At 40.8% G+C, this 27,904-nt stretch overlaps 1 protein-coding gene across 2 annotated transcripts in view; it reads left to right on the forward strand.

The window, feature by feature from the left end:
• ARHGEF12 (Rho guanine nucleotide exchange factor 12) overlaps positions 1-27,904 on the forward strand; it is a 715,358-nt gene that overhangs the window by 122,793 nt on the left and 564,661 nt on the right. Inside the window, exons 2-4 of one of the 2 annotated variants that reach the window (XM_085645963.1) lie at positions 22,854-22,877; positions 24,696-24,784; positions 27,015-27,071. In XM_085645963.1, coding sequence (XP_085502089.1) covers positions 22,854-22,877; positions 24,696-24,784; positions 27,015-27,071 — 170 coding nt within the window. The remainder of the gene's footprint in view (positions 1-22,853; positions 22,878-24,695; positions 24,785-27,014; positions 27,072-27,904) is intronic. The other variant, XM_085645964.1, reaches the window with a different exon arrangement.

A 27,904-nucleotide genomic window follows, 5' to 3' on the forward strand; every position in this document is an offset into this window, starting at 1 on the left:
TGCTCTTCTTTTTGTTCTTTCTGCACGTTATCCTTCTTCCTGCACTTATCTTCGTATTTGAGGACTTCTGTTGCTTCTTTCTGCACTTCTTTTGTTTCTTTCTGTGCATTTTTTCTTCTTTCTTCACATGTCCTATCTCTGTAGGCATAGTTAGAAATTAGCATTTAAAAAACCTTTGAAATTAACAGAAAAAACCATAGGTTTCAGGCACGTTATAGTTAGGAATTAGCATTTAAAAAACCTCAGAAATTCACTGAAAAAACCATAGGTTTCAGGGGTGTTATAGTTAGCTGGACTTTTCACTTGTACAAAACCATTGAAATTCCCCCGTTATAGTTAGTTCAGCTAACTATAACTCGCGCGCCCGCAATGCACTGCTGATGACGTCACATATTACATCACTCATGACATGGTCAGTGACATCACTCATGACATCACTGATGACATCTCAAATGACATCACTGATGACATCACTGATGACATCATCCTTGTGATAGAGTGGCAGACCTCCTCTCACCCTAATATAACCTTTGATACACACATTCAAAAATAGAGACTAAAATTTTCAAAACAATGGACATACCAATACCAGTTACAACAACCTCTTCAGTAATTCTAAGATCCACATACACATCCACTCATTCACCAACAGTCCAATACAGTCACTCATACATGTACTCACTCATCATATGTACTCATACACCTATACATCCTGTTACACAATGCCACTCATCCATAGAGTTACTCACACACATAGTCACTCATGCTAATAAAGAATCAAACATACATTTACTTGCATATACAGTTATACACACACCACCACACTTACTTCTACGGAAACTTACACATACTTAGTCTTTTAAACAATCACTTATAGAAACACATACTTATTCATACAGGAACTCTTTCAATCTCTCACTCTCACATATACTCACATATATACACCAATAGTCACATATACTAGTTTAAAACATATGTAGTTACTCATAAAGACACTATTGAGACAGTCATTCACTCACTAACACACCCATACACACACTCATCCACCCATACAGTCCTGCACACATACTGTGTTCAACACATACAAACAGTGAGTCAATCATTCATGCACCTATGCACTACGTAATACCCCCACCGAACCATGCAGACACTCAGACTGATACTCAAAAAACCAAGTAATAACCTATATAGACACCCATGTAGCTACTCACCAACCCATGCAGCCACTTATACACAAAATGAGAGACTGATACAGATATTTACATATTTAAACATTACTCACTAAGCCATGTATTCACTATGATACACTTAATCAGTCAGTTACACAATCCATTTTTCAAAAACAAATCATCCATTTAGACACTTATATACCCATTTATTCTTCCATCGACCTTGAGATATACATATATAAAACATATTTAATTTTCAGAATAACACACATTCACTGGATGATGTCATCAGTGATGTCATCAGTGATGTCATTTGAGATGTCATCAGTGATGTCATGAGTGATGTCACTGACCATGTCATGAGTGATGTAATATGTGACGTCATCAGCAGTGCATTGCGGGCGCGCGAGTTATAGTTAGCTGAACTAACTATAATGGGGGAATTTCAATGGTTTTGTACAAGTGAAAAGTCCAGCTAACTATAACACCCCTGAAACCTATGGTTTTTTCAGTGAATATATATATGTATGTATACATGTGTATATATATGTATGTATATATGTGTATATCCTGAGAACTCCACTGCACAGCGGCTATGTTGTTTCAACAAAATGGAGCACGGACTACAGTTAGATGCGCAGAATCTAGTTTATTGCCTCCAAACTCTGTCGGCCATTGTGTATATGTGTATACATGTGTGTGTGTGTGTGTATGTATATATATATATATATGTGTGTATGTATTTATATGTATGTATGTATGTATATATGATGTGTATATTACCTACTGGCGGTCGCCAGTAGGTAGTTATAGTTAGGACCTATTTCCATAGGAAATCCGCGACATTCTATTCCCAATAAGTCTGGCGCCGGTAGCGGCCATTTTCTGCCTCGGTAGAAGCGAGGCTGAAGAAGCAAGGGGTATAAGTGTGTAAAACAAATAAAGGGGGCAGAGTGGAAATACTCTGACCCTCTAGAGGTGCTTAGGGGGTCCTAGAATGGGGTCCCATTTGAAAAAAATAAATAAAAAAAAACGCGGAATGCGCGCATCCTATCGCGTTGGGTGCAAGGATTCTCTCGCGTTGGGTGCAAGGATCCACGGAATTTTTGTTTTTGAAAAAAGACAAGAAATCATTGGTTGTATGACTACTTTCTACACTGAAAGGTAGGGTGTATATTTCTGTTTTTTAAAGGTATGATTCTTATTGGTTGACAAAAACAGATTGTAAGGAACATTATATATGATAAGCTGATATGTTGAAAAGTCAAGCACACTTCCTGTCTTGTTTAGCAACATTGTGTGCTGAGCTTGTGACCTGTGTGCTCAGTGCAGTGTTCCATGAGCTGTTTCTATGGCAGGTAGAAGGCAGATTGGGGGAAGGGTTAAAATGTATTTCAGTTGGAAAGGGTTGAAATGTTTAACCAATAGAAATGTGTGTTTGCTTTTGAGTTTATGTGTGAAGGATTGTGGTTTGATGTTTACATGTATATGTGTGGAAAATGAAAGGGAAACATTTCCATTCTTTGTTTTTGCTGAGAGGTGCACAGTGCAGAGATTCTGTAAAAGAAAATATGGTGAATGACTGATATACTTTTTAGTCTACAAAACAACTTGAAAGGTGAGTTATTTAATTGTGAGGGGATGTATGTAGACTATTTTCATTTTAATCAGACTAATGTATTTCTCCTACTAAAGTGTAGGGAGTACTTTTTTTCTCTACAATTTTATTGACAGTGTGTGTGCATGTAGAAACCATTCTGTGATAAGCATTTGTGTTTTTGATGTGTTTGTAGACAGATAACTGTGCTGTTTTTATATTTTGGTAGAATTAGAAACCAGTCATTGTTTATGAATTTGTGAAATGAGTTATATTATGTATCTATACTAAAATGTAGTACTTCTTCTAGATGAAGAAATGTGTTTTGGTATAGTGCAAGGGATAGTGTTGTTTGTCTAGAATCACACAGTGAGTATGTGTGCATTCGGGAACCACTGTGAGAGAAGCATTTGGTAACATCGTGTATTTGCTGACAGATGACTTTTAAAACCTGTCATGTTGTCAAGTTTTAGTAGCATTAGAAGCCAGTTATTGCTTATGCGTTGATTAAATGAGTTAGGCTTTGACACAATAGTGCAGTCCTGAAATATGTAGATTGTGTGCAGTTCCCTTACCACTTCCACAGTAGTGAATGATTTTTGGTAAACTCCTAGGGATAGTTTTGCCTGTCTAGAATCACACTGTGAGTCTGTGTGCATTTGGGAACCACTGTGAGAGAAGTATGTGGTAATATTGTGTATTTGCTGACAGATAACTGTTTTAAAACCTGTCTTGTTGTCAAGTTTTAGTAGTTTTAGTAGCATTAGAAGGCAGTTTTTGCTTATGCTTTGATTAAATGAGTCAGGCTTTGACACGAGTGCAGTCCTGAAATATGTAGATTGTGTGCAGTTCCCTTACCACTTGCACTGTAGTGAATGAGTTTTGGTAAACTGCTAGGGATAGTGGTGCTTGTCTAGAATCACACGGTGAGTCTGTGTACATTTGGGAACCACTGTGAGAGAAGCATTTGGTAACATCGTGTATTTTCTGACAGATAGCTTTTTTAAAACCTGTCATGTTGTCAAGTTTTAGTAGAATTAGAAGCCAGTTTTTGATTATGCTTTTATTAACCCCTTCAGCACGGCGCGGATTACCGCGCTGTGCTGAAGGGTTCGTGCGCGGGCGGGGCCATGACGGAGCGGTTCCGTCATCCGCACAGCGCAACCGATGCGCATGACGGAACTGCTCCATCATGCGCATCGAAGGGGTTAAATGAGTCAGGCTTTGACAGAAAGGTGCAGTCCTGAAATATGTAGATTGTGTGCAGTTCCCTTATTAGTTCCACAGTAGTGAATGATTTTTGGTAAAGTGCTAGGTATAGTGGTTGTTGTCTAGAATCACACTGTGAGTCTGTGTGCATTTGGGAACCACTGTGAGAGAAGCATTTGGTAACATCGTGTATTTTTTAGCAGATAACTCTTTTAAAACCTGTCATGTTGTCAAGTTTTAGTAGCATTAGAAGCCAGTCTTTGCTTATGCGTTGATTAAATGAGTCATGCTTTGACACTAATGTGCTGTACTTAAATATGTAGATTGTGTGCAGTACCATTACCTCTTCTAGACTAGTGAATGAGTTTTGGTAAACTGCTAGGGATAGTGTTGCTTGTCTAAAATCACACTGTGAGTCTGTGTACATTTGGGTAAGGATTGTGAGAGAAGCATTTGGTAACATAGTGTATTTGATGACAGATAACTGTTTTAAAATCGGTCATGTTGTCAAGTTTTAGTAGGTTTAGAAGCTATTCTTTGCTTACACATTGATAAAATGAGTCAGGGTTTGACACTAAAGTGCAGTACCATGTACTATTCTCTTCACTGTGCCAGAACTGAAAATTTAAAAGTTTTACCCAGGCACTAAGCTAGCAGTAGTCTGATGATTTAGTCAGTTTCCAAGTACTCATGTTGTGAACCATACATTACCACATAGATTGTTTGAAATGTCTATGTAGTGTGCATGCAGTCTTCTAACATACTATACACTTGTCTTTCACATTTTCAATTCGCTAGTCAGTATCCATACACTTCCAGGAAACACCCTGTAACTCCCTTTGCAGTCCTCTAGTGACCCATTCAGCATCATGTACTAATCCATTCACTGTGCCAAAACCCAAACACTTATAAATTCACCAAGATACCATCTTTGGAGTACTCTAATCATTCAGTCAGTGCCTAAGTATTCATGCACTGAGCCAGGCCTTAGCACATGGACTGCTTCAAACCCCTATCCACTATGTATGCAGTCTTCTAACCACCTAGACACTTGTCTTTCACACTTTCAATCCCTAGTCAGTATCCATACAGTCCAGCAAACATCCCGTCACTCCCTTTGCACTCCTCTAGTGACCCATTCAGTACCAAGTACTAATCCATTCACTGTGCGAAAAGCCTACCACTTATAAATTCACCTAGGCATTCTCCTTGCTGTACTCTAATCATTCAGTCAGTACCCAAGTAGTAATGCAGTGAGCCAGGCCTTAGCACATGGACTGCTTTAAATGCCTATGCAGTATGGATGCAGTCCTCTAATCACCTACACAGTTGTCTTTCACACCTTCAATTCCCTAGTTAGTATTCATACACTTCTAGCAAACACCCTGTCACTCACCCAGTGTGTCTCCTTATAGTACTGTAATCATTTAGTCAGTTAGCATGTAGTCTTTTAGTGAGGTAGGCTTTAGGGCATGAACTGCTTCAAAGTAGTATGCACTATGCATGTAGTGTTTTAACCATCGTCACACTTGTGGTTCAGGGCTATAGTTTCTTAGTCAGTTTTTATATAAAATGTGTTTGTACAGTAATGGAATAGTATACATTTGAAAGTTATTAATATACATTTATTTGTGATTCTTTTTTACAGATATAGAACAGGAGTGTTTCTCATCTGTTTGCACTCTTCTCGTGCAAGATTGTTTGGATGAAGGGTCCTTAGGTGTTTCATCATACTTGCTGTTCCGCACAAGTATTTTTTGTTAGGATCCCCTCGAAACAGAACTCTTTTGCAAATCTTGCGCGTGACGGAGGTGGCATTGGTCTTTGTTTGCCCCTCGAAAAAAGTCGAAAATTTCCACATCACTGAAGGAAAACGTTGTGGGCGTGGTGCATCCTCCAAAAATTCATCCTTAGATTCGGTGAATATATTTAAAAGGGACAACATTTACAGTTTTTGTAAGTTAAACTTATAAAAGTTTGTTAGCTGTATGCATTTTATATATCTGTGATTTGTATCTTGTTTATTTTTTGAGAATAGCATGTTGGGTTTTATTTTAACAATCTTTGAGATTGTTTTTTTTTTTGCCCGCTGTTAAGTGATGAGTACGATTGAAATCACTATTTTTAGTGAAATTTTATATATTCTGAGAGCAGCAAAAAAGGCAAAAAAATTACTTTGTGGAAGTTATGCTGTGTTGTAAAAAATGTATTACATGTTACAATTTCTTTTCCCTTTTCTTTCACAGATCCAAATTTTAAAATAAGCAATTTTTATGAATTTAGATTGGAATGAAAATGTGAAAAAAATGTGTACCATTTTTTATTCCTATTACTGTGAAGGTAAGTTTAACTAAGTCTCAATATGCAGAATGAGGAGGTCTGCAAGAAGCTACAAAGTTGAACCATGTTTCCAAAAATACTCCGTTTATACCTTTGCAGTTTTGAAATTTGACCATAATCGGATATCATGTGACCTGCTAAAAAAGAGATTTTAGGGGTTCATAATATTTCCTTTTTTAGCTATTGAAGGACCGCAATTATTTCAATCATTCTTCTTTGAACATCTTTGCAGACAAAACTCTGTGCTTACCTTTTATCATTTGCAAGGAATTTTAAAACTGGAAATATGTCACTTTGTGTAACATAGTTATTGTGTAAGATACTCTTTCATATTTACAAAGAGAGGAAAAAGCACTCTGTGCACTTTTTATACTCCATGTAAATACAACCTCATCATGCAGACCACTTTGTGTTGAAAGGGTGTTCTATAAGTGTTGTTGTGCATGATTGCACTTAATACTCATAGAACAAGACACATGTCTAGATTTAACAGAAATCATAAATCTCTATGTGTGTGAATGGTGCAGCATTCTCAAATTGGTGTAGGAAAGCACAACAAGGAGAATTGTTTTAATTTCTCCCCATTTTTATATCTTCAATGCATGCTGAAATGTTCAGCATACATTGAAGGAGAAAAATGCATTTTCTCATTGTTTTTGTGCAGGAAGGTGTGTCTTCCTGTAGAAAAACAAACAGCACATGACACAGATATCCTTGCACTATGGTGCAAGGGTGCCTTTGTCACCACATGGCTGCAGTTTAAGTAGCCGTGCAGACAGAAGCATAGATTTGCAACATATTTATGTACATATGTTGCATCCCTGTGCTTCGGAAGTACTACAGCACACTGCAGTTAAAGAGGTTACTGTGTGATGCTGCAGCACTTCCTCATAGTTCTGCACTTATACAGTCACCATACACTACTAATGCATTCATTCAGTCAATTACGTACTACACATACATTCATCTAAACGAACACTAACAAAGAAATTTAGCTCTTTTTTTAAACCAGGAAAGTTAGTTCTTAAAAGAACATTTTTTTTTCTGCTTTCTTCTTTTATAATTTTTTTTGAATTTTCTGAACAATTTTAATTTTTTGTTAATTGTTCTGCAAAAAAAAAAAACAGGAGAAACCAAACAATGAACTTCAGGGAACAATAAAAATAAAAAAATAAAAAAAAACCTAGCAAATGTGACTTTCTTGCCGACGGCAGATCAGATCGATCGACTGCCCACCATAGCACAAAGTCGCATTGCACTTAGTTGAAATTGAGGACGGATGTCCAAGGTTTTGGGCTGATGGATGCACTCTTGAGGTGCTCGGCTGCGATGAGGTGGATGGCGCAGGAGCAGGAGTGTTTCTCATCTGTCGGCACTCTTCTTGTGCAAGATTGTTTGGATGAAGGGTCCTCATGTGCTTCATCATACTTGCCGTGCTGCATGAGTATTTCTTGTTCGGATCCCCTCGCGACAGGACTCTTCTGCAAATCTTGCACGTGACCAAGGTGGCATTTGTCTTATTCTGCCCTCGGGAAAAGTAAAAAATTTCCACACCACTGAAGAAAAACGTTCTTTGGGTGGTGCCTCCGCCAAAAATTAATCCTCAGAAGTATGAAGTGATGCAGGTGATGCCTGCTGCCCTGAAGCCATTTTTGGTTGAAAAAAGTTAGAGCTAAGTGTAAACTTAGTCTAAAAAAGATGGTGCTCTAAAGAAGGTCAAATAAGAATGATTGAAATGGGTGGGGTCTTTCAATAGTTAGAAGAGGAAGTGTAATGAACCAATCAAATCTCTTTTTTTGCAGGTCACATGGGATCCGCGCACCCTTCGCTTACGCAGCACGCACCCAGCGCGCATTCCGGGAAATTGAATTAAAAAATATTATAGGATTAGATGTGAAAATATATTAGTTTTAAGACTAGTTTAGAGTTTGTTTTCAATTAATATTCACATGAAATACATATATATATGTTTTTTTAAATGTTAAATATTTCGCGGGATCCGCACATCTACCGCGTCATAGACGCAGATGACGCATCGCGGAAGAGCGTAAACATCGCGTTACGTACATCGAACGTGTCGCGTATAGGCTGGGAGTCGCGTACCGGTCGCATTGCAATCGCGCACTAAACACGTACCCAACGCTTACCATGCGCGGATGCTATCGCGTAGGGATCGAGAACGGTGCGCTTATGGTGCGCGGATCCAAAAACATTGAAAAAATATATATAAAATAAAGTTTTGAACATATAGTTAAAAAAATGTTTAAAAAACCCATTAAGTTCAAATAATATTTTTTAATTTTTAAAAGAATTAATTGAAATAATAAGTTTAAAAAATGGTGATAAAGTATTTAAAAAAACGTAATTAATGAAATTGACACACTGAATTTGAAAAATATACAAATCCAATGAAAATCATTAAACATGATATCTTCAGAGATAAGTTATAGATAGGAATTGGCATTTAAAAAACCTTTGAAATTCACTGAAAAAAACATAGGTTTCATGCACGTTATAGTTAGAAATTGACATTTAAAAAACCTTTGAAATTCATTGAAAAAACCAAAGGTTTCAGGGGCGTTATAGTTAGGAATTGGCAGTTAAAAAACCTTAGAAATTCACTGAAAAAAACATAGGTTTCAGGGGTGTTCTAGTTAGCTGGACATTTCCCTCGTACAAAACCCTAGAAATTCCCCTGTTATGGTTAGTTCAGCTAACTATAACTCGCGCCCCCGCAATGCACTGCTGATGACGTCACATCACTCATGACATGGTCAGTGACATCACTCATGACATCACTGATGCCATCTCAAATTACATCACTGATGACATCACTGATGACATCATTCATGTGATAAATTACTGCATCTTCTCACACCCTAATTTAACCTTTGATACACCAACTCAAAATTTCAGACGTCCATTCTCAAAACCATAGATACTCCAATACCAATAGCTACATACCCACTCATTAACTCTTAGGTTTACATACACCTCCACTCACTCACCTGTACAGTCACTCATACTTACAGTCACTCCGTACAAGACTATCATATGCATTTATACACCTATATAGACACTCACAGACCGCCAATCATCCATTGAGGTACTGACACACCTAGTCAGTCGTGCAAGTAATTAAACACAGTCCAATTTACTCACCTATACAGTTAAACACACTCAAGTTCACTTACTTATAAAAATAGTACCACATTCTTACTCTCTTATACAATCATTGATACAAGCACACACTCATCCATACAGCCACTCTCACAATTACACACTCTCACATATACCCACTTATATACTCATACACGCATATATACTGCCTTTCACATACTCACCTAACCATACAGTTGATCGCAGATGCACTCTTAAAACCATGCACCCATAGAATCACCCACTCACACATCTATGCATAGAGTCACACACACCCTACCCACACACACACTCAGGCACCCATACAGATACTCAGACAACCAATCAATAACCAATCAATAACCCATATAGACACTCATATAGCTATTCACAAAACCATGCAGCCACTTATACACCTACACACAGACACATACAGACATTCACACAGTTTAGTCACTAGTCCGCAGTAAGATGCATTTAATGACTCACTTATAGAGTCAGTTACACACCTAGAAAATCATCCATTCACACACTTGTACACCCACTCATTCTTCCACCGGCCTTTAACTATAAATATATAAAATATATTTAAACTTTACAGAAACACACAGTCACTGGATGACGTCATCAGTGATGTCATTTGAGATGTCATCAGTGATGTTATGAGTGATGTCACTGACCATGTCATGAGTGATGTAATATGTGACGTCATCAGCAGTGCATTGCGGGGGCGCGAGTTATAGTTAGCTGAACTAACTATAACAGGGGAATTTCTAGGGTTTTGTACGAGGGAAATGTCCAGCTAACAGTAACACCCCTGAAACCTATGGTTTTTTCAGTGAATTTCTAAGGTTTTTTAAATGCCAATTCCTAACTATAACGCCCATGAAACCTTTGGTTTTTTCAGTGAATATATATATGTATGTATATATGTATGTATGTATATATGTATGTATATATTATATTAAAGTTGCATTCAATAAACTCCGGCTCTCAAGTGTTGTTGTGCTTTATATTAATTAATTTGTTTTTATTTTTAGTAAGTCAATTGTAGTTAGATAGTTATAAAAGATTCACTTATTTATGCAGTCACTTATATACATGTTAAAACATAGAATAATGTAACCAGAAGTAATATGTACATTTTTTAAGCAGAACTAACGAATATCTATATTTTTAAAACATAATTATTATGCACGTTTATACAAAGCAATACACATATGTAGATATATATCTATATTCCCCCCCCCCCAAAAAAATACATAAATATATATATATATATATTTATTTATATATTTATTTATATATATATATAGTTGCGATAATTGTTAACGGATTGTGTCTGTGTGATGATTTGCAGTCTCAAGTGTGTGTGTAGCTCTCCATTGGAAGCAGTTGTATCGAGGGACCAGGAAGCTAAAGTGGGACTCAGAGTGTAGTTCCAATAGTACCCTTTATACAGGACCTATGCATTTGCGGTTAACATAAACTGTGAGCCTGGTGGCAGACTGACTGTACACCCCCACCGAATATGTTAGCCTGTTTTCGCATTAGCTAGCTCGTAGTGCTACTAGAATCTCCTGTTATCAGAGCGATTAGTTTTTTCAATCTCAGAACACAATATACTCAGACTCATGGAAACAATATAGTACTTTTCACCCAGTCACTCGTCATGCTTGTTTTGCTCTCAGAAAGATACAGAGAAGAAACTGTTGAGCGTTTTTACAGTAAGAATTTATTGTACTGTAGTTCTTCTCATGTAGAATAAGTGCACTGTTACAACTGTAACACAGTAGCAGAGATATAGTACCAGCAGTACAGTGAATAAAAAGGAATATTATTCTACCATTTTGCAATAGTCAAGAACATATACATTAATATGAAATGCATTTATAAAAAAAAGGTGAGTACTCCTAAGATGCCTGACTAGATGCACCTGAGTGTACCTAGCGTGTAAGTAGGTGTGAAAGAGCTACTGAGCCTAAAAGCCTAATAGTCTAGAATCTAAGAGCCAAGAATCCCGCTAGCATTGAGTCGAACCCCCATACCTGGATAGTGAGAATGTGGGACTTCGTTCTGGACTTGAGCTGGACACCCCGCAAGAGATAGACAACTGTCAGCTGGAGCGAAGTCATGCCGGAGCTGCAGCGTCTCTGGTTAGTGTGTCGGCCTTGAAGTCTCGGGTCCCTCCTGCCTTCTGATAACAAGAGGTGCTGTATTTATACAGTCTATGTGCGTGTGTTACCCATTGTTCAGTATGAGGTATGATGTTGGAGATTAAACCTTGTGCATCGATGAGAGAGGTGAAGTATGCCTCCTGGAGAGTGTAGTCATATTATTCATATGAGCTAAGGATGACGTCTTAGCAATATCGATTGGGAAAAAACCCACCCTCGGCATGGAACTAGGTGAAAGGTTTAGTCCATAAAAAGCTACAGTCCTTATAAGGCATTCTGTCCCTATGAGACATTCTGTCCTTATTTGGAGTTATGTCCTTATAAGACTTGTTCATATGAAATAACGGAAGCTGATGTAGGGAAAGTGTACGATGTTCCCTGGACCTATATTGGGGCACCGATATGAAATATAACACCCACTCCACCTTATACTTAACAATAATAATACACATTCTGAGATACACATTTTCATAACAGTGTCAGTGTATGAAATTATCAAGCAGTTATTTAAAATGTATCTAAAAAATGTTTAAAAAATCTTTTAAAAACAGTTTAAAAAACACGAGGAAAAATTTTCTTTGGTAATGTTTGACATAGTTGTAAAGTCCCGCAAATCGCAGTTCTATACAGGTTCAATCACACAAGTTGAACTACTGCAAGCGTACTTAGAAGGCCATGCTTTGAGATAGAAAGTGTCAATTTGAAAAGTTATTTTGAAAACGAAAAGGGGAAAAAGTTCCGAATTCGTTCCCAGCACACGGTGAGCCAGATTCAGATTAGAAGTCCTGGCTGGGAGACATAACATTATCGCTGCCTGCTACAGCAGGGGACAAACATTGCAATACCTCACATAGCACGTCAAGTGTGCATAGATGAAACTCCTCGCTGCCAACAACTGGTGTGTAAGCCTCCGGTACCAAATTCGAAACCTCGGTGTCAATGCTGGAGCTGAAATTTAATTCAGTCGTGAAAGGCACCTGCGGTTCCTCAAGGAAGGCATGCGTCAAGATGGGAATACGCTGGGGACAGAGTCGTGCATGGGACCACAAGGGTTCCAGCCTGGAGTCTACATCCTCTGGCGTCTCCGTCAGAGGTGTCAGACAGATGTCCAACTCTCATTCGCCTCCGCAGAACAGGCATCGGAAGACAAGTACGATACAGTCTTCAAAGACTGGTCTGAAGGAAAAGAACCAAGAAGCACTTAGATCTCGTAGGTGAGGTGCACCGAGATGCTGTACCATGCGCTCACGGTAATGTCTTTCCAGGAGAGCCTTCGCAATCTCGCTGGCGGATGGCCCGTCCATTGCGCAGCAGGTAGACGATAATCAGGATTCCAGCTACAGCTAGCAGTATCAGAGGTAGACCCCCGAAAATACTTCCAAACACGGAGTGTATGAAGTTAGGAGTAACTCAGAGGATAGTCTAGAAAGTGCTAAGGAATCCGGAACCTATGGTCTTAAATAGGTGTATAATGCCACTCGTATCAGACATATTAAAGATACGTCCCACCATATCTACGAAATATAGGGGTCAGTTTGTTCGAATTAGCGCCTGTATCTCAGTCTAGGTCCACTTGAAGTTCAAAGGTTTCTTGAGTGGAGGTCAGTGGCACGTTGTTTTGTAAAAGCATGGCTTTCATTCTGCTCAAAGCATCAAATTGTATCAACAAAACATTCAGTGAAGGCCATACTAGCGCCTCCCTGACTGTATTTGTCGGAGGAAACAATACTTGCATACAGCAAGTAACCTTGGTGTTCACGGTGACCAGATATGCAACGCCTGGAAGCATGCCACAACAACCTTGATCGTTCAGCATCAAGTAATTACCATTCAAAAGTAACTCAAACACAGGCGATATTACGGCAGCTGGGGTTCTTTTCATGTGGCAAGACAGATTTGAAACCGAACCATTCCAGGCTCCGTGCAAAATATCTTGGCATATGAGAGAACCGCTAAATGCATTCTTGCAGTTAGTACCACTAAGAAACACTTCTCGATCCCCACTCCGGCATCGAAATCTATATGGTAAATTCCAGTATTTCTTAATGTATTCTTTACCCAATTTTTCATATCTGCTTGCCTTTTCTTAGGGCACTAGTGAAACTGAAATGTAGCGACTGGGAGAGCGATTTGGCCATGAATTAGCCACTCAGTTGATGGTAATTCATCCACATTTAAATGGTAGTCTTTCCAGTTTTTCAATTTGCAGCATTTTATATTTTGCTTCCCTTTGTGCCATTTCAATTTGTGTATCAGTTAGATTGTATTCTGAAAACAGAGACGTACTGTTTATAAAACGCCAAGGCACAAGACCTGCATGCAAAGATTGTACCGTCCAGTTCAATAACATAATAGAAAGTAACTGTGATTGGCTGTGTTGTAATATGGCAGAATCCTTTTCCAGTATGTCAATAGCAGAAGATACAATGTTGCCTAATGAATATACACTGGAGGTCAAAGTTGTTAACTCATTATCCACCGCAGGAAAAGCTTTTTCTAAGTTTATACGGTCTATTTCCTGTATTCTCTCTGCGGCTTCTTGTTGGGAAATCTTCCAGATTTCATTATAGGCAGCATAAATGCCTGCACATATGAAACGTTTTTGACGTTGTTTCCTAGGTCCTAGTAAAAAGTCCCTAAGATCCATGTCTTGCGAGAGTAAAGATAAGTGTTGTTTCACTTCTGTAAGTGTTGAGGTTTCTAGCCAATCCAGGCACAACTTCCCAACACTATAGGATGTCACTACCCCTGGATGTTCTCTCTGTACATAACATGGGTCTGGCCTATGCATGTTGAGTCCCTTGGTGATGTTCAGGAACCTTTTATGACGTGTTTGTGTCTAAGGGCCAAACCGCCCACTCCTTCCAATTGGGGTCTGATCTATTGTACTGTAGTATGTCATCAACTGTAGCCCCTTCCTTTGTAGAATAATTCTTCCATCCCTGTGTTGGTAACCTTGGAGTGTTCAGGTCCTTTATCTTGGCTATTCCAAGACAGGATGTCTGTTGCACAGTATCATTTAAAAAGATCATCTGCTGTGGAATGCGGCATGCTCTAAATAGTGCCTCTGTACCCTGGACTTGCCAGTTCTTTGAACCTCAAATCGATTTTGTGTCAATTTCGTCTTGCTATAGGTCGAAACCCTGTTCAGACAATTGGGCTAAGAATGAAGCAGAGTAAATCTGTTTAGAGTTTGTTAGCATGATTTTCAGTCCTGATGTTGGTGCAACCTTATAATAAAATGAGGCTGGATCTGTTGTGTTAAATCCTGAAAAGTATGCACATTTCTGTGCAAACACTTGTGAACTAGTTTTTGGTGGTGTTGAGCAATGTTCCCACTGATGGTACTCGAATACATTCCTAGGTGAAATGGATTTTTGCAGGAAAGATGACCAAAATGTTGATAACACTACTATTTGTCATAATCTGATGAACCTTCTAACATTTCATTATTAGAAAATGCAGCAGTTTTCTCTAAATCAGATAAAATGTTATTAACTGTTTGTGTCCCAATCATCAGAAAATGTACTGGAGGAAATTAAATCACTTAATGATATTTTAAATACATGATTCATTTTTAAAAGTTCGGTCGGGCTGAAAATGTTGAAATCAACCTTGTCCCATACTATACCATCTGGTATAGGAACTGCTGTAATGTTCACTGATGATAAGTCCCTGTACACGATGTGACGATGTGTGTGGCTTCAGGAGGGTGATGACCTTTTCAGCTGTGGAATCTTGTTGAAGATAATGTCCATTAATAAGCATACTAAAAGTCAAAACTAAACCTAGCAATGAAAGAAAAAACATTATCCCAGAAATTACCCAGAGTTCAATCCAAGTTGATACCAGGTATGTCTTTTGAAGAAAGAGAATACAGTTCTTTAATTCTTGCTCGAATGATGTTTTGGCTGGCGTCGTTTCCGGTTCACTTGGATCCAGTGAAAACGTATCAAAGTTAATGAAATAGCCAAAATCAGTTCGATCAGTTTTTGGAATTGCATCGGGATTCGTTGAAATGTCCTTTTCCTCTCGACGAGGCATGCTGATGTAGACATCTGTATTAGGTCTAATTGCAACTTGTGAATTATTCATATTTTCTTTTTGATGGTAAATGTTTGGTTCAAGTGGAACAAGTTCCATAGCATTGTTGCTTAGTCCTACAGTCCTCTCAGGTGGCTCTTCAAACGTGATGAGTCTTTCTGTTTGAACTTCTTGGATTGTAGCTAGATGAGGACGTCTGCTACATCGGAGCCCAGTAGGCCTACTGTTTAGTATTGGCCACATATTGTGGTTTGATTAAGTCAATTGAGACACATCTTTTCTCCTTTTTTCCGGCAAGAGGCGGGAGCAGCACAGTTCTTGTTCCGTGTACTGCAAGGATAGGTACAGGTTTCCTGTAAGAGGGTCCAAATTCCTTTTTATCCGCAATTTTCTCTCGGACAGATCCCCGACTTTTGGGATCCAGACAGGTCTTGCCGTGACTACCTTGACTTCTTCAGTGGCGGTCTGCTTTAGATGGACATTGCTTTGCTTTGTCCTGGATTCTTTTAGATCCTGTAAAACAGGCAAACAATCATAGATGTCAAATGGTTTTTCATCCGCCACTGCGCCTTCACAATCAAGATCCGGTACCCACATTTATGTCCTAAAGAGGACCTCATATGGAGTGACACCTCCTAGAGACCTTCTTGGCTGGTTATTTAATGCCCGCTGTACCCCATACAGGTGTGTGACCCAACTACCGCCCTTGCCTAATACCCTAGCTGTTAAAGAATGCTTTAAGTCTCGAATTTTTCTCTCCACAACAGAATTTCCCTCCGGATGATACAGAGATGAGAACTGCAATGCTACGCCCATTCCTTCCATGGCCTCTTTGATCGCGGCCCTGCGTTTAGCTTTTGGGCTTACAGAGTGTAACGTGCTAACTACGTATGTACCGATAAAGACTCGCAAATCTTTTATAACCGTTAGAGCGTCAGCAGTACGCTGAGGCCAAACCCATAGGAATCTCGAGCATGAATCCACTGCAACCATGATATACCTGTAAGCCCCGTCCGTTTGTAAGGGGCCGCAGTGGTCTAAGTACACACATGCAAGAGGTTTTTCTGACTTTAGTAAAGGCGTCTGTGTCGGGCGTGTAACGGTGAAGCCTTTCATCTGCTGGCAGATGTCGCATTTCAAGACATAGTCTTTAGTTTGCTTGGATAACCCTGGCCACCAATAGCACTGTTTCAGTAATGAAATAGTCGCTGTAATGCCTGTGTGCGCAGAGCCCAAACCCTCGTGTGCAGCTAGTATTAAACCTTGCCTACTATCCATATTTGGTATTACTCTATCCCCCACTCTAGGAATCTGAGCATATGGAATGTTTTGTGCATCTAACTTGTAGGAGTATTTGAGTGGAAATTTGTTAGGTACTGCTGTGCGGTCTTTGGTGAAGTGATGACAGCTACCATTATATCTTCTTCTATTCTCGTTTTCGAACGGGTCAGCGCAGTTACAGAAGCCGTGCGAACAGCCCCCTATGCGGCTTCATCAGCCAATGAATTCCCTTCAACGTGAATGCCATCATGTTGATGACTCGGTGTATGGAGCACGTGAGTCCTCGGTAACTCGGATTTCAATTCTGCTACCCGTTCCCATAGCATTTTATGCTTAATTGTGCCACCTTTTGCATCCTTAAACCCGTTTTGTTCCCAATGCTGTAAATACTCATTGTACGACTGTACACAGTAAAAAGAATCACACACGATTAGTGTGGGGAATTCGTGGTCCGTATTTACAAGTGCCAGTATCCGTGCGCTTAATGCTGCCAACTGAGCGTTGCAGTCTCCTAGAGATTGGGTCTTTGTGCAACTTGGATGGAACTTACCATCACGCATGCAACCTTTAACGATAGCACATGCTGAAAAATATTGCTGCTTACTTCCTTTCGCCGGTTGAGCCGATCCGTCAGTGTAAATATTATATTCATACTGGTCAAGAGGCAAGATTTCATTTGGTAGAGGATATTCTTGTTCATATCCCAGGAATGCTCGAGTTTTTAAACTTGGATCAAATCTGTATGCAGATTCTGTTGCAGTAAGAGAATTAGCCCATTGTATCTGTATAGGATGTAACTCTTTCGCATTCGGATGCTGGCTTCTGTAACGGCTTCTAAAGCCGGTATCGGAGTAATGACAATGATGCGTTTCCCCTGAGCCAGTGCTCTTTCTTTTGCTACAGCAGTCTGAACTGCTGTCAGTATTTTTTCTGTTGAAGTGAAACGCATTTCTGCATTTGTGTACAGGTGTGATTTGTATGCGATTGTACAGTTTCTCCCTCATTAAAGGTCAAATAAGTGTACCCGCTTTGACCCGCAATTATTCGGATCATCAAGTGGCATACGTTTACGCGTGTTTGTAAGTGTTTGGAAGCAATCATGTCTTCCTGGAGTAAATGAAGAATATTAGTATGTTCTTGTGTCCAATCTTTGGATTAAAAGTCAGGTTTGATTAATTCATAGAAAGGTCTTACCCTTTGTGCGTAATCTAAAATGTATGTTCTGCCGCGGTTTAGGAATCCTAGTATTGATTGTACATTTTTCAATGATTTTGAAGGCTGGAGCAGCGCACACTTTTCTAAAAGGTTAGCTGCCAGACTTTTGCTTTCACTTAACAACTCCTTTCCCAAAAATAGGACATTGAGGTGGGCTATTTTCGATTTTTTTTAAAGTTGAATTTGTAGCCTTCTGTGGCAAATCCCATAATAATTGTGCTTACCCTGGTCAAGTGCCTCTCTAAGTCGTCTGTCAGATAAATATCATCCACATAGGACAACGCTTCTACATTAACATTTATTTTTTGTTTTGAAAACCTATTTTATTTGTCAAGCCGCGCATACATCGCAGGGCTCTGCACACCAGAGACATCTGCAGAATCAAACGATATAGACATAAGGGCAATCGACTTTTGTGAATAAGATCAATATACCTAAAGAAGACATACAAACAATACAAAATAATATAGAAAAAACCCGCCCCCAAATCCCTCCCACCCCGGCCCCTCCCCCTTTGATCGCACCAAGTCTGCATAGTCCTGTCCACAGCCTATATATAGAACAGAAGAATACTAGAATACACCCCCCGGACCTCCCCACACAGCATCTCCACAGACCAAATATGCACAGATAAATTACCCCAATGGATGAACCTCGTCCAACCATAAGCCCCGATAATCCGCCCACCGATTCCACATTTTGTAATGCTTGTGTGGGCACCCCTGGCTACAAAAATAGGTTGTTCTAGCCCCATACAGCAATCTAATCCATTCTTCCATGCAGACACCGATGGGGCCCGCAGCGCCTTCCACGGCTTGGCGATGTCCCGTTTCGCCAGTGTGAAACCCAATTGCATGAGGTGTCGCTTGTAGACATTACCCCCTAGCCCCTCCATGACATGAAGCAGGACCAGCTGCGGCGTACGGGGAAGCTCCCACCCCAGGACCTCCGAGAGGCAGGCAAATATCCCCCTCCAAAAGCGATCGAGTGAAGGGCATTGCCAAACGGTATGTATGAATGTGCCCTCCTCCCGACCGCATTGAAGACATTCCGGGGAAGCGATCAGTCCCGCCCACGACGAGCGCAACCGAGTAAAGTAGACCCTGTGTAGATACTTGAACTGGACGAGGTAAAGTCGCATCGCTATGACTGCACCCCGCGGAGCCGCCAAGGCCTCCCTCCAGTCCTCCTCCTCCAGTGTGCCCACATCCTCTTCCCAGTCCCCCCGAAGCCTCTGAAGCGTGGGGGAGCAATGAGTAACCAGGGATTGATAAATCTAGGAAATGTTCTTTTCCTTCAGATCCCCCATGAACACTTTCGCTTCCAGTGGACTAACCTCTGGGAGAGACTCCAGATCATCTAAGCTAGGGGATAGGGCATGACGAAATTGAAGATCGCAATAAAACTGGGACCGTGGCATAAGGAATTCCCCCTGGAGGTCTTGGAAGATTTGAGCGTTGTGCCCCTCATAACATCCCCCAGAACTGAAATACCGATATCGTCCCATCCCTGGAAACCCTGCAGGGCCGCCAACTGGGGTAGGCGCCCATTATACCAGAGGTGAGTTTCCTGAGTCAGGGTATTCCACCATCCCATTCGTCGTAATGCCTGTCTTCAAATTAGGAACACTACTCGCGTGGCCGACGGCAACGTGCCCCGCACCGGCGCTGAATACAAAATGGCATGTAGCTAGTGGCGCCCCATGAGTTGCCGCTCAAGCGCATATGCTGGGTCTCCCCTATCGCCATAAAACCCATAAAACCCCACCAGGAGCAGCATCCTTTCTGCTCAGCCCACTCTCTCCAACTGACATTCATGCCAAATAGGCACTCATTCACATTCCATTCCATTACACTCACACTAGCTGAGCAGCAGCGAACTGGGAACTATGTAGAGGATGCATAGCAACAATACAGGTTACAACAGAAGTCCATGCCGTCTCTGTCTCTAGCCTGTAGACTCTCGCAGCAGGCTTGATGCTTATCTGACTTTCTGTGATCACTTTACTTAAGGCAGCTCATTCTGTGTTTTCAATATATATTTTTTCCTGTTTCACAGCAGTAGCTCTTGGGCCTAAAGAGCTGGGAGGGTCGGAGGCAGCACAAAGCGCACATTGAGCAATGCTTGTGCTCATCCATCCAGCCTTCTTCCACCTGACCTTCCCCTTCCACTTAGCCATGTTCCACTTTACTCGGTCTGATCTGTGAATACACGTCTTTATGAAATGTTCTGACAGCACCTGGAAAAACATCAGCTATGTTTTCCAGTCCTGCAATCCCATTTTCTTGAATGAGGGTGAAGTGTAAGGAAGAAATTGTCTCTGATGTAATGATAGTACCAGAATCCTCGGGGTGCATTTATGAGAAGTAGAGGAGAGTGCCACAGGCATACAACACATAAGAGGGAGCTAATAAAACAGGAGAGACTGGCAATAAGGTGGTACCTGGAAAGAAAAAGGGATGCAGGCAAGAGAGGGGGGCTGATGGGAGGTATGAAGCCTTTGTGAACCGGACATTGAATACCGATGCATGCATACATGCAAGGTAAAATAAGAGAGAAACTACAAGACACAATTAGAGGAGTAGGCAGGAGACAACAGGCACTGCTCTTAAAATGGGACAGGGAAATAATCAAATACAGACAGGTCAGCGAAGGAAGGCAAAAGTGATTAGAACTGTGATCTTATTAAGAATATTTCGTAAGCACCAAATCCTCCCTTTAGTTATCACCAGTCATGCAGAGAGAGCTCAGAAGACAGATAGTCCCAGGAAGCAATGTCTGTTTCCAACAAGAAAAGAGGGAATTGGAGAGACAGCTGTGAGTTGGCAAGAAAGAAGTGAGACGGGAAATAAAGAGCAAGCAGAATAAAATGTTGGTAAAAAGAGGTTATAGGCATCAGAGATAAGGGAATGGAATGCAGATGAACACAGATAACAAAATAACGATTTAATTGTTAAAGGACCTGATGACTGGAACCATCTACACTGATCCTTGTACGATATTGGTTCCCCTTCTGTTCTGTCATGAGTGTGCTCAGATGTTGTTTGGTGTTACCAAGTGATTCTGAGAGGAGCCAGGTATTGGTGAGTCATTCATAAACTTACTGAGACACATGTTTGGTGTAACCTCATGGGTGCTAGTGGTCAGATGTCGGAGCCCTAAAACAAATAAAGTCACTTTTCAAAATACATGCTTCATTGGTATATAAGCACAATGAGGAGACCGGATTTTTGCAGCAGTTTCATAAATGGAAGACCTGTTTTCACTTATTTGTCGTCTTGGTACAGTTTGTAACCTGGTTTTAGTCAGCACTTGACTTCGGGTATCAGATGTTGGGTCAGTTGGTGAATGGCGATTACCTTGTGCAGAAATAGGTTTCAATTTGGAGATTGCGTGTTAGTGTCCGAAACGTGGCTCTCTTCTGAAACAGGAGGTTGGGGAAGTCAAAAGGAATGCAGGTGGTTGTCACTGTTATTTGTGTAACTGGAAGGTGACAGTGTTGTCTTCCTCCATCTTGTGGTAGAGCGTGTTTTCATATTTAAAGATCTGCTTTAGGTGAATCTAGATAGGTGGTTATTGTTGGGCGATACTGGTACCCACTAGTATTTCTCCTGTGAGTTATGCTCAACTGGCCTGTATGGATAGTATTGGTGTTTGGTTAAGGGTTATTCAATTTGAAGTCTCTTCTTTGTCCTCAACCTACGACAGCCGGCATTTGTCCGACTTTTCTTTCAACATCTTTCAACATTCCTCATTAACCTTTATCTCTCATAAACATTTTCTCTGTAGCCCCTACTTCTCTCTTTAGCCCCCTTTGCCCTTCATGCTCCCTCACAATTTTGCTCTGCGGTTTTCCTTTTCCACTCCGCTTTTCTGTCTTTGTTCCTCCCTACTGATCTTGTCAGCATTCTTACAGGCCTCACCCCTTTCACTGTCTTGCCATCCATCTCTTTCCTTTTTCTGGTTCTCTTTATCTTCCTCCAACATGCTCCCCTATCACCTCCTAGCCTCGGACTTTCTAATTCTTCTTCTTTTAGCTGGAGGAAAGCCTTCTAAAGAGTTTCCATGGTATTTTACTCTTCCTGGAAGTCATTACTTTGCCTGCCCGCCCCCATGCCACCAGTCCTGCAGAATATGGATATGTCAGTAATTCGGGATTCTGGCTGGCCTAGCTGCTTCTGAACAAGTCATTAGTAATTATACACTGATACCAATGTAATTGTTCGATTGTTTCTGGAAAGACCATGAACACACAATTATGTTCGCTTTGTACTGAGGCCAAAAACATGGCGTGAGATAATATTTTGATGATCCTGCATGGGGAATAATGACCTGTACATCATCGAGGGACCGCATGCATATTTGTGTTTTCTCAAGTGCACCAGACCCTGCCACTGGATTAGATAACTGATGAGGATACTGCCTGAACTCTGGGTGTGCCCTGGCCAGGGTTGTAGGACTGAGCCTTCTGTTTGATGCTTCAGTCTGTCTCTTCCACCAACATTGTTGCTTTATGGAGCACACTATATGTATTAGAATGTTTTTGCCAATGTTGTTGTTTCTTTTCTGAAGTGCTTGGTCATCTGGCTTTAGGAGTCTGGGAATGTTCTTGCATCGAAAGACAGATTACCATTTATTATCGTTTCTCTACCTTAATGATTTTCTTTTTGTGTGTTTTTTTAGGTTTCCTCTCAAGAAACCAGCCAGGTAAGAAGGAGCTGGTGGTCCCTGGTCCAAGGGGAGAACTCTTCAGGTTCAGACGCATGGCTGTAAAGACCCATTATGGAGAGGGTGAAGGCAGAAAAAAGGAACCAATGCTCGGGACCTGGATCCTTTAAGGGGTGTCAAATGTGCTGATAAGTGAATATTTCCCTTAAATGCTAATGCAGGAGGGGATTTGTTGCTCTTGCTATTTTTGTGTATCTTTGTAGATCTTTAAGCTTACTTTCCTAATAGTTGGTAGATCACAGATTATCAGTTTAAGCAGTGCGACTTTCCCAGAACCTCTTAGCTTCTGGGCCCGTCTTTAAAGCCAGAACTGAAGTACAATCCATTTTAAGAGTACCTAGTTCTGTTTGTGGGTTGGAGTGATGTCCTGTGTGGCGAGATACATTATATTTCCCATGTTTAATGTGCCGTGAATCGGACTATATGGGGTTGTCTCTAACTCCAATCTTTACATGCTTCCCTGAAAAGACAATTATCACATGGGCTCTTCAAGTTCTACTTCACTTTGCTCATTAGCCATGCTCTAGTTTAAAACTTTCCTTTAACGTCATCTGTTTACACCCTTTTTTGTTCCGCCTTATTCTCCATTTGCTATGCTCCTTATCTAGTGTTGTGAGGACCATTATTTTGTCTGAAAAGCCTACTCTCATCATTACTACCTTTGTATCTCTGCAAATAGTCTTAGATTTCCTTCACATTCTCTTCCTCTCAGTTGAAATGTGCAATAGAAATATTGAACAAGGCTTGTGTTGTAATTTTGTATGCTCGAACATGGTGGCTTGAGAGATTCTGAGATGTTTGTTGACTTAAAGGGTGTATCTGAAGTCTACCTCTTATGCTAGACTGTAGGATGGAATGGAGTTAGAAAGACTAACTTTCACTTTTTTGTGTGTGCCTAGTACAGCGTATACAACAGCAATATGTCTCATGACATCAGTGGTACATTTGCAGTTTCTTTGGATGTGCAAATGATGTTGCTTGTATTGAAGGAGCTGAGATGCTGAAATGTATGCAACTTACTAAGTATTCCACCTGGGGATCTGAGTGGTCTTTTTGCTGGAAAATGTGGTTGTTAGAGCTTGGTTGGGGGAATGTAGTGTGCGGTTATGCTAAATATTGTATGGGGTGCTGCCGCTTGTACCTCTTTACTGAAGCAACTCTATTTATTTTTGGCCTGTATGGGTGAAATGGCTTGCCTCGGAGCACACCCTGTCATACCAGCTCCACAGAGTTGACCCTTGTTGTAACAGGTGTAGGCAGTGAAGATTTTAGAAAATGGGTGGAGAGGTTGTGCTATTGAGTGTAGAGCTATATATGTTCTTGCAGCAGCAGAATTGCAAGAGAATGGAGATGTAAAGATGGTTTCAGTAAAAGAGGAGAGTTGGCTTAGGTTCCCAATCATGTGCTGTCCCTTGTGGCACTAAATGAGATATCACCCTTCTCTTTTGAAGTTAAAAAGGACCCCTCTCTAGAAACTGAAAGTACCCTCTGTTGAAGCTATGATTGTACTTTTCCACAAAGCTGAAGTTGCCCTTCGCCCTTGAAGCGGATGATGCCCTTCACCCTTGAAGCTGAAGTTGCCCTTCGCCCTTGAAGCTGAAGTTGTCCTTCGCCCTTGAAGCTGAAGTTGCCCTTCGTCCTTGTAGCTGAAGTTGCCCCTCCCCCATGAAGCTGATGATGCCCCTGTCTCTTGAAGTGATGATGCACTTCTCGAATGACGCTGAAGCCCTCGTCACTCGTAAATGATATCGCCCTTTTTATTAGAAGCTGAATGTGATAATCTTTCTCTTGTTCTAGGCATGGCAGCATTCTGAACAGGGAGTCTTCCACTGACAAGAGGAAGATTGAGCGTTCCTCCAGCACTACACATGACTTCGACCCCACAGGTATGTCTTTCAGAAGTCCTTGGGCTAGGAATCGTATTCTGACAGTTAGGAAATAAATAAGAGTTCTTTACACTTGTGAAATAACTCCCATATGCACCATTTTCGCGGTTTCTCTTACTCCCACTCCTCATCATCACCTTGGAGCCTTCCACCACAAAGCCATCTTTTTTTATTGGCTATATTTGTCTCTTACCCCATCTGTTTTTCTCCACAGTTCCCTAGTTACCATCCCTTATACTTTCCACCATCTCTGGTCATCACATTTCTTTTCATCTCTCTCCTGACAGTCAGCTGTATGCTGCCTTTGGACCTGCCCTCTTCACCCTCCTGTGGCTCGCATTCTGTCGACTTTTGACATACACCTGTTTTCTTACTCCATGACTTTTGCCATTGGTTGACAGCACACTACGCTTTTGATAATAGTCCATCCCTCTTTTCGTGCTCAAGTTTGACTTTTTCAAATATCCTCTGTACTATATTCCTTATGCTCATTGGTTAATTATTGTAGTTTTATTGTGTAAAATTCAGGGTAGTTCAACTCCCTTCAGATCAAATATATTGACTTTCTGTGCGACTCGATTATTTTTTTTAACAACTTCATCAGTATACCATCGGCAATCCTACACCTTAAAGCTAGAAGCACAGTACTAGAGAAAGAGAACAGGTATTTGGAAAGCACTCTTGCTGTTGTATTTTTAATTCTACATTGAACTCGAACAATTAACGTATAAAGCTGGGTGCAAATCACTGAGCCAGTGGGGCAGTATAATAATTTGCACAATTACCTAAACAGTCTTTCAGAGCATTGCCTAAAGGTTAATTTCATAGCCTCACATTGACTCCTATGTTTCTTGTGTTTTTCAATAAGACAGTGGCCTGCTATCCATTTATACGTTACCCCCAGAAACCATTTCTTTATAGTGAACTGAGCCACATGCATTTTGGAAGTTTTTGCTTTGTCAAGGTCAACAACTTCAAGGGTGCCATCTATGAGATGACCCTCTGTTTCTAAATGTAACAGCATGTCCTCTAGGAAAAGACCAGATAAAACAGCTACAGCATCAATCGACACCTACTGATAGTCTCAACCTCATCCATATGAAATGGGGCATACTCAATTTAAAATGTATAAGTAAATGTTGCATAAAATATAAAAGTAAATGTTGCAACATGTGTGTGGGACACTAACAAAAAAAGTGCATGGCCTGGGGAATGAAGCCCCCTGAGCCCTCCCTTCTTATGGTCCTGAGCTGACTTGTTTTGTGTCTCAGTTGGGCCAGGGAAAGCTCCATGATGTGAGTGTTGACCGTAATCAGTGATAAGACTTCAAGGGTTTGGAGAGTAGATACGGAGTTCTTCAGAACTCCCGACAGCCTCTGCACAGAGGTTTTGTCCACTCTATCTGTTTGGGAGATAGAGCAGGCAGCACCCACCCTCTGGATTATTAAGCACTTAATCCAACCCTGAGTTATAAAGACAGATTGTGGAGAGTTAGGGAGCAAATACCAGGTCTATTCTCCAATTAAACCACTTCTTTTCTTCATTTGAAACAACTTGTATGTTGCAAGATCTCATGGAACAGTTGGAAATATCTTTGTTGTTGAAAGGACACAATAGAGTCATAACTTGCTGCCACTAGCATGTTATTAGAAGCACAGATCAGTGGATTACCTAATGGCTTAACTTCCCCTTTTAAAAATTAAGTGAAAGGGGACAGCTCAAACCAGCGGGACCTTTCGTAGTTAATATATCATGGCTCAAATAGCATATTGTCCATTACTTCTGTCTCGGTTTGAACCTTAACTATCACCTGTTCTGCCATCTTGGAGATCCACATAACTCTCGCACCTCTCAAATATTGTCAGGTGATCAATGTAAGCAAGGGCCTCACAGACATCAGCCCACCATGGTGAGGCTTTCATTGCCGCCAAACTAATGAGATCATCAATGATGTTAACACTGTGTCTCTGGTATCTCGATTCTTGTTGTGTAAACCCAGTCGATGGAGACAAGAAGTGAGTGGTAGGTACTTTTCTATGGACACATGCACCTTGGAATGTGCTTTTCTCCTGTGTGTGCGCGTTTGCATCTTGTTTAGCGTTGCACGATATAACCTGCACACGCTCCACACAATATCTGTGGCTCTACTCGTTTGTGTCTCATAAAATCGTCCTGTTGGTCTCTGCATTTTCTGTATCTTTATCTCCCCTTCTCTCCTGCTCTTGTGCAGATAGCTCGTCCAGGAAGGCAAAATCTAGTTGGGATGAGAGTAGACACGAGACATATGGTAAGCGGAAGCAGCCTGTGCGGTTCTCTACCTTCCTGCCCCGCCAGCTCATGTTGCCCCCCGCATGCCACTTCCGCTGCCTGTAACTCGCTCTCCCTGCGCATGGCAACCCCCCTGCAGTGTGGCCGATCGAGGATGGAAAATACACCGTCTGGCAGTGCTTAAAGCATGGGGATACTAACCTTCACATTCCTAAGACCCTACTTTTCCTCAGACTTTCCTTCCCTGTCCTGTCCATTCCTTTTGTTGTGGTTTAATTTCTCCTGACCAAACCCCCTATGACCGAGAAGACCTGCTTATCTGCTATAGCAGGAGATACTTTTAGTTCTCAAATCTGTTTGCATAGTAGAGTCTTTCTGTCTCTATTTGAAGCCAGTAAACAGAATTTAAGATTGAGCATAGCACCTAGCTGCTAAATAACTGAAGACCAGAGCAGCATTTGAAGGCCTGGTACATTTGTGTCCATGATCCTCTACGTTCAGTCTGTGACATATACAAGCTTGCTATCTACTGCCCACGTAGAATTGAAACAGTCCCCTCCGCCTATATTTAGAATAGCATGAAGAAAAAATACTGACCATGGGAGTCAGAGTAACTGGAACATGGCCACCAGCTGACTGCGACATAAGTACAGATTAATTGTTACACGCTCATAGACTGAATACTGACCCATGACAGTCTACATGCTCCTTGACACACAGATGCTGTGAAAGGTGATTGTCTTCATATTTTCATAGAAACATATGCAAAAAGCTGCTTGTTACAGTTCATAGCGAATGACTTCCACTATTTGAATTGTAAATAAATGCCCATGGAACTGCTTTTTCTGTGAA

This window comes from Triturus cristatus, chromosome 3_1 (assembly GCF_964204655.1).
Source record: "Triturus cristatus chromosome 3_1, aTriCri1.1, whole genome shotgun sequence".
NCBI lineage: Eukaryota > Metazoa > Chordata > Amphibia > Caudata > Salamandridae > Triturus > Triturus cristatus.